Source organism: Tenrec ecaudatus, chromosome 4 (assembly GCF_050624435.1).
Source record: "Tenrec ecaudatus isolate mTenEca1 chromosome 4, mTenEca1.hap1, whole genome shotgun sequence".
Lineage (NCBI taxonomy): Eukaryota > Metazoa > Chordata > Mammalia > Afrosoricida > Tenrecidae > Tenrec > Tenrec ecaudatus.
The window spans coordinates 199414985-199423054 of NC_134533.1; the positions used below are offsets into that span (position 1 = coordinate 199414985).

The 8070-nt window shown below is 50.0% G+C and overlaps 1 protein-coding gene across 1 annotated transcript; it reads right to left on the reverse strand.

Annotated features, from left to right (window-relative positions):
- Positions 1 to 1756: 1756 nt before the first annotated feature.
- XCR1 (X-C motif chemokine receptor 1) lies at positions 1757 to 2731 on the reverse strand. The gene has a single exon (XM_075547900.1). The coding sequence runs from the start codon at positions 2729 to 2731 to the stop codon at positions 1757 to 1759; it is 975 nt and encodes a 324-aa protein (XP_075404015.1).
- Positions 2732 to 8070: the final 5339 nt, after the last annotated feature.

The following is an 8070-nucleotide window of genomic DNA, read 5'->3' on the forward strand; positions in this document are numbered from 1 at the left end:
ACTTGGCCCAGATGAGGCATGAGCAAGAGCCTGCGAGTGCAGCCCAAGAGAGGCTTAAATCTGCACAGAGAAGCAGCTTGGGTAAGGAAGGCGAAGTGCATCCTGTACCCCCCCCCACCCCGAAAAGCACAAACCAGAAGCACAATGACAGCCGCTGCTCCTTGTTCCCGCTCCACCCACAGTACTAGGACCACAAGATCCACGCTCGACAAGGATCCAGCCTAGGCTCCTGACCTCGGGCAGTTTGGAGTCTGACGGGGCCAGGAAATAAGGCGTATAGGTGTATATCTTCAACCTGAGGTGGGGAGAATCCTGCAGTTCGTGATCTTTCTTTATCTTCTGCAGTCCATTATTCTCTGAGGAGGGCAGGCAGAGTGCCCTGCAGGGCCATGGCGTGCCCTTCTGATTTGCAGTTGGGGGGAAAGTTCCCGGAGGAGCTGGTCTTTCAGAGAGGGTGTGCAGGCCGGAGAGGAGGAGACGGATGAGAGAGCTTAGAGAAGACTGGAGGGAAGCGTGTCTGCGGAGGGATCCGCGCGCGGTCTTCTGTCTGGTGCCTCTGCTCCCGAGGAGGGGGATGCTTACCTCAGAAGAGATCGGAAAGGATGGCTGGCACCAGCTTGTGGAGGACTTGAAATCCTTGCCAACGCCTTTGACCTTTATTTGTAGGCAATTAGAAGCCACTCAAAGATTGGAAGTGGTCTGGCATCGGTGAAGAGGACAGCCCGGTGGACAAAGAGAGGCACAGCCAGGAGGCTGCGGAAGTAAGGCCCTGTTTCAGGGATGAAGCTGTGGCCGTGTCATGATAAGACCAACTCAAAAACCCGGGGACGGCAGAGCCAAGGGGACTGGACCCCACAGGGCTCAAAGAGGGTTCCGATCCGCAGGGTGAATGGCCAGCCGAAGCTGTACCATCATCCAAAGCAGAGAAGGGCATTTTAGATAGAAAGTGATGACTGGGTGTGAGCTCAAGAGCCACAAGGTGGGTGGCACAAGGTGCCAGAGGCCTCTTCAACCGACAAGACCTCACCAAGGTAGGTGTTTACAGACCTGGATTTTCAAAGCTGCCCTGGGGTCGCCTTGAGGGTGGGGAGCTCATCTCACTGTTAGAAGCTCCGTTCCTTCTAACTAAAGGCGGAGGGCTGGGGCAGCACTCTCAACAGTCGTTCCTTCCGTGAACTAGCGCTCACCTACAGAGCGTGTCTCCACTGCAATGGTGGGTGCTTAGGATCCGGACGGTGTTGTGACTGTGGCTCTTGGAGGCGTGGTGACTTTTGCTCTGTAGACGGTCCCATGCAGCAGTCCCCGCAGCATATGGTGCCAGCCACCCCCCCAGCGACCCAGGCAGTTGGGGCCATGGTTGAGTCAGGGAGGGGAGAGACCATCTCCCCAGGCATACGCATCAGCATCACGCTCACACACGGCGAGGGAGCGTCGGCCTCTCCTGAAGTCGTGAAGGACAGATGGCCCTTTGTGGGGATCCTTCCGTGTGTTAGAACCTTTGGAATCAAGAAAACCTAAGAAATCCATGTCAAAGAGAAGGACGAAAGGATGAATTCAGAATCCAAGAAATGGGACCACATTTCCAGACGGGAAGCCACTTTTTCCCCCGAGAGCCACATAGGACTCCCCAGGACAGTGTATGTTCAATTTTCACTCTCACCCCTGGGGCGGCAGGCAGCATCCCCACTGCAGCACTTCTTCCCAGCTCCCTTCTCCAACTCCTCTGCCTGCCTGGTCTCCGCCATCAAACCCCCCTTCAGTAGAAGGAGGCACCTTCATTTAAGGCCCCTGAAGGGATAGTGGGGTGGGAGGGTTCCTGCTGCCTGCAGAGCCAGAAGTGCCCGAGAAGCCTTTTGAGGTGACTGTGGAATTTGACCCCCACGAACACGTAGAGCACCGGGTTGAAGCAGCAATGGGAGAAAGCGAGCATGCGGCAGATTTGCACCGCGTACTCCAGCTGCTCGTGGACCTTGCAGACCTGGATGAGCCTTTGTTTGGCCAAGGTCTGCAGAAAGAGGGTCAGGTTGTAAGGGGCCCAGCTGAGGAAGTAGGCCAGCACGATGGCGAAGATGAGCCGGACGGTCCGATGGCGCCGTTGGGAGCGCGAGTGCAACAGGGTCCTGAGAATCTTCACGTAGCAGAACAGGATAATCCCCAAGGAGAGCAGGAAGGAGATGTTGTGCTGGTAGACGGAGATGACAAACCACGTGGTTGCTGAATAGTCACACTGGTTCGAGAGATCCTTGTGGAAGAAGGCTTCCGAGACGGAGGACAGGATGCTCACCGCCCACAGCATCGCGGTCACCAGCACACGGAAGCGAAGGGTATGGCTGCGCAGACTCGAGAGGGGTCTCACGACATACAGGTAGCGGTGGAAGGTCATGATGGTGAGGATGAGGATGCTGCTGTAGAGGCTGGTGGAGAAGATGAAACTTAGGAGCTTACAGCCGAGGTCTCCCAACAGCCAGTCCCAGTGGTGCGCCGAGATCCACACGGGCAGCAGGCATGCGAACACCAGGTCGGAGAGGCACAGGTTGAGGATGAAGACGTTGGTGAGAGACTCCAGGCTCTCAAACTTCACCAGAACCCACAACACCAGGCCATTGCCCATGAGGCTAAGGAGAAACACAAGCGAGTAAAGGATGGAGGTAAAGAGGGTGGCAAAGTCAGCGGCCTTGCTCTCACACAGAAGGGTGCTGGACTCATACTCATAGAATGTGGTGGCCTCCATCTGCTCTGGGTGGTGGGGATGTGAAGAACCTCTGAAACGAGAGAGAGAGATGGTGTGTGATTAGATTAGGGACCCATAGGACTCGTGGTGAAGAAAGAAAAAAAAAGTGGTTTATGAACCAGCTGCCCGTGAAGAACGGTTTATAACAAGATAGAATCTTGTGCTAGAACACAAAGTCCCTAAGCATACGAGGGAGGTTTGCTGACAAGATTTCATCGCAAGACTTCCTTGGTGGTAGAAAACACTACACTGATTTACATTCTGCCACCGGCTCCTTTCCTCTGTGTAGGCTGGCTCTTGGAGGCCCTAAATGTCTCCCAGAAGCTGTAGGGGAGAGAACGGTGGGCCTGGATTCTGATTCCTGGCATAAAATTTGGGCCTCAAAGTGTGGTGAAGAAACTAGATGGTGCCCAACTATCAGACAGAATAGTGGCCGTAAAGGCTCGTTTTCAAACCAGCAGCCATCTAAATGCAGTGCCAACTAAGTCCACATGGAAGAAGCATGGCAGCCTGTATGAGCCCAGGTTTGTAAATAATAAAATCCAAATCGCAATGCGGGAAAGGTATCAGAGCTTAAATTTTGAACAGCTGGTGTTCAGAAGACTACGGATGACCGTGGAGGCCCACAGTTCCTCTGCAGGGTCCGTGCATGGCTTAAGCCTCCGGAGATGCCCTCTGATCACAATCGAGGGATGTGAGCAGCCCTGTTATCAGACAAAGAGCAGAGTAGATTCTAGCAGATGTAGTTAGTTTAAAATGTAGCGTCTTATCATTTGATCTCTGTTTTGGCTCATTTTAAAGATGTTTCAGATTTTAAAAATAAGCAAAGTAGATAGACACGTGGATTAAGCCTCTGATGAATTCCCTCTACCGTGACCCAGTGATCTGAAGAGCCTTGTTACCATGCAGAGTGTATTGGAAAGTGGATTCTTACAGGTTAAAGTTTCACACCTTATTGTTTGAGTTCTCTTTTAACCCATTTAAAATTTGTTCTGGTTTTTAATATTTTCTGTTTTAATAGAGCACCCCCCCACCCACTGTTTTACATTGCTATTGTTGTTGGTTTTTTGGGTATGTTTTTCTGTGTATGAAATCCAGGTTAGGTAACTCTACAGAGACAATAACTGGATTAATGGTTCCTTTCCCGTGTGGCAGGGAGCGTTGGAGGGAAGTGGGGAGCGAATAACAATGAATACAAGAACGAAGAAAGTGCTCTAATATTGACTGTAGTAATGATTGTATAACTTCTTAGTACGAACTGCAGGATGTGTGAGTTACTTGCCAATAAAACAGTTAAAAATGTTTGAGTCTCATTACTTGTCAAAATTTTGACAATGTCACTGCACCTTTGGAGACCTTAGAAAGCAGAGCAGATGGTCTCAGAGTCATTCTTTCATGCATTAAATACTCAATCAGCATTCTCTCTGCCTGGCACCGCTCTTGGCACTGAGAATGCCGGCGTGAACGAGATAGGTCAGGTGCCTGCTCTTAAGGAGTTGGGAGGAGAGGGCAGGCACTAAGTCAATTTATGTCTCACTGCCATTGATGATGCTGATGCATAGTGACCCTGCAGGACAGAAGAGAACTGCCCGCTGCAGGCTTCCGAGACTGTGACTCCTTACAGGAGTAGAACTGCTAGTCTTTCTCCAGCAGAGCAGCTGGTGGGTACAAACTGCTGACCTGGCTGGTTAACAGCCCGACAGGACGCGAAGTCACCAGGGCCCCTAAGTAAATGGAGAAACAAAAGAGAGCTGAGTAGTGAAGGGCAAACACAGGAATGTGACAGAGAACGACTGGGTCAGCGTATGCCAGGAAGGGTGGTCAGGGAAGGCATCCATGGGAAAGGATGAGCTAAGAGCTGAAAGTCCAGAGGGAAGTCCGGCATGGGTTGGGGGAGCTTGTGGGACTAGTGAATTTGAGGAGCAATTTGATTGTTCTCTAAAAAGACACTGGAGAATATGATGTGGAGGAACTGTGGAGAGGTCGTCAAGGGCCAGGCCATCCTAGGCCTTTTCACAAAAGCCCAAGCCACACTCATTGCCACCTTACAGCACTGCCGAGGCTGGCAAGCATTTCATTTTTACTTTAAATAGTTTTGTTGGCACAGACTTCAAGTCTCATCGATTGAACTGTTCAGTCATATCGAGAGGAGTTGTGTGATCATCACCACAATCCGTTTCTTCTTTCTTGGACTCGTTCTTAGCTCCCCATTTGCCCCCAGCCTCCCCTGCTGGGCCCCGAGGCAACAACCAATGCAGCCACTCTCTCGATCGATCTGCCTAGTCTGGATTTCATATACCGAAAGTCATACAAAACACAAGCAGGAGGCAAACGCACAAAACACAAACCCAACAGCAGAGAATAACCGCACTCAAAAAGAAAGCAGAAATGGCTGAAAACAGAAACCGTTTAAAATGAGTCAAAAGGGAAATCAAACGATACGTTATTTATCACATGTTACCCTACCTATACCTGGCACAATCAACTCTGATTGCTAACAAGGGTATTCACACCCTTTGATTGCGTTCAGAGGCTTAATCCCTGCAAGCGGATTTTGGAATTCCACTGACATCCATATCCTGTAACCAGGTGCTTACAATTTGAGCTCTGATACCAGTTCCTCTTTCAGATTTGGATTTACTGTTGACGGTCCTTGGATCACAACAGGTTGGTGTGCTTCTTCCATGTGGACTTAGCTGTTGCCTGGTTTAAATGGCTGCTTGTTTGAAAACAAGCTTTTAAGACCCCAGACACCTTCCTGATGGCCAGGCACCCTGTGGTTTCTTATTCACACCTTGCTAGAGCCCCCATATCTTCAGTGATCTCTTCCTGAGTGGGGAGCATCTTCGAACAAGACCATGTCATCAAAACCCACTTTTCTTAGATTGGGGCTAGAACTAAGTTTAAGCCCCCAATCCATTCATATACCTACAGTTTATATGTGTCTCCAGTTCACTTGAGAAACCTCATTATCATTTATGATAGAGCACATTATCAACGATCCCCCTGGAACATAGGTCATTTTCCTGATAGTGTTATTAATTTAGCCAGTGCTATAGCATTGAAAACATTGTTGAGAAAGGGAAACTGTACACAGAGAGGCCAGCTTCACAGGAGCTCTGCTGGCAGAGTGGTTATGCATTGGGCTTCTACCTGCAAGGTCAGCAGTTTGAAACCACCAGCTCCTCCATGGGAGAAAGACGGGGGCCATACAGAGTTACCGTCTGGGACACGCCAGGAAGCAGTTCTGCTCTGTCCTACAATAGGGGCCTCTGAGTCAGTGTTGCCTCGATGGCAGTGACTTTGAGGGATTTTTTTTTTTTTTGGTTTGTTTTGAGGCTGTCTTCAGACAACACTCCATGAACTATTGATCTCTTCAGATTAAGCTTCTAAGTGACTGGACACGATTTACACCAACGATGGGGGTGGGTGGCAGGGCAAAACTTTCAGTAACACTCATTCACACAGACAGGAGCACACCCAGCAGCTCAATACAGGTCACAAGCAAGCAAGGAGAGCATGAAAATAGTCAGTACTTGGTAGTCCAGGGCCACCATTCCTGGGCGACTCTCAAAGCAAGAGAAGGGCTGTCCATCTGGACGGAAGCGGACTGCCGCCGTCGCCAGTCTTTCAGTTAGCCGCTGACCGCTTACCTCCCGCGCCACCAGGACCTGCCCTCTCCAGTTTGACCCTCTGGGAAGCAGTCGCTGGGGTACAAATGTACGTACACGAAATTCAGGCTGAAGTAGTAAGGGGCACGGATCTCGGAGTCAAGGCTTTGAAAGCTGAAGGGACCACGCGCAGCCTTAGACTGGGAGACGCCCCGACGGGGAGTCCGATAGGACCGGACAGAAGCACAGAGACCCAGAGCGGATCGCCTCCCTTCACCCCTCCCCTCTCCTTCCCTCTTCCCCTCATCCCTCCCCTGTCCTTCATCTCCACCCATCTTTCCTTCCTCCCAGAGAATGCCGAGAGGCTGATATCACGTGTGGAACAGGGAACTCGCTGACCCTTCAAAAAACGAGGCAGGCAAAGGGAGAGGAAACGCAGCCAGCTGGCATCCTCTCAAGAAATCAAAAGAATACAAACTAAAGCAACCAGACACGCATTTCCTGCTATCCTTCCATTTGCACTCTGGAGGCGCAGCTTCACTCGAGTGGATACACAATAGGGTGCATTTTATTTTGTTCAGTAATCATTTTATTGGGGGCTCTTACAACTCATCACAATCCACCCATCCGTCTATTGTGTCACACACATTTGCACATTTGTTGCCATCATCATTTTCCAAACATTTTCTTTCTACCTGAGCCCTGGGTATCAGCTCCTCATTGCCCCCCTCCCCCACTTTCCTTCCCTCCTTCGTGAACACTTGAGAATTGATAAATTATTACTATTTTTTCATGTCAGGGTAAATTTCAGATCCCCTATTCTTTTTCTAAATGTCACGGAGGGACTGGCACCTTATATAAAGGAGACAATCAACTTCTCTTCAGAAATCATGGCGGGCAGAGGACTGGGCACCCTCTCCGGTGCCCTCCAAGGAAAAGACGTGCCAACCCATCCTTTGAAAATGCGATTCCAGGATGAAAGACAGTTTCAGAGAAAAGAAACCCAAAAGAATGTGCCGCTCGCACGAGCAGCCCTGGTGGCGGCGTGGTCATGTATTAGGCTGCTCACCACAGGTCAGCAGTTCCAAACCACTAGCTGCTCCTCTGGAGAAAGAGTGGCGGTCTTGGAAGCTCACTGGGGACAGTTCTACCCTGTCCTGCAGGGGGGAGAATGAACTCTGGCCCTGTGAATAGAGCCCCGACGACCTCATGGTGAAGCGCTCAGTGGCCAACGGAAAGGTCGGGGTTTAAACCAAGAACTGGTCCGTCGAAGAAAACTGTGGCCGTCAGTTTGCACACGGTAGCCTTAGAAACCCTCTGAGGGCAGACTCCTCTGTGCTACAGGGGGCTAGCAGTTGGACTTGACCCTGTGGCCCCAGACTTGCCTTTTGTTTTCAGAAGTTCCAAGGTAGCTCAAAGAAGGCCGATTGAAGAGGAAAAGGCCAGATGGAAATGCAAGTTTCAGGAAGGAACAAAGAGTTCTAGAGAGGTGAAGAACGGAAATGCACAGCAAAATTGTTATTTTAAATTCTTTAAAATATATAAGGTAGAAGGTTGCGCATAGCAAATAAAACCTTTAACTGCCTTATGGGATTTATGTGACAGTCATTATCTAAGGGATTGGGGGTGGTAAATAGATTGATATGGCTGTACCATTTCTACATTTTATGTGAAGCAGTACAATATTTGTGGAACATTAAGATTTTATTATTACCCCTGGAGCAATGA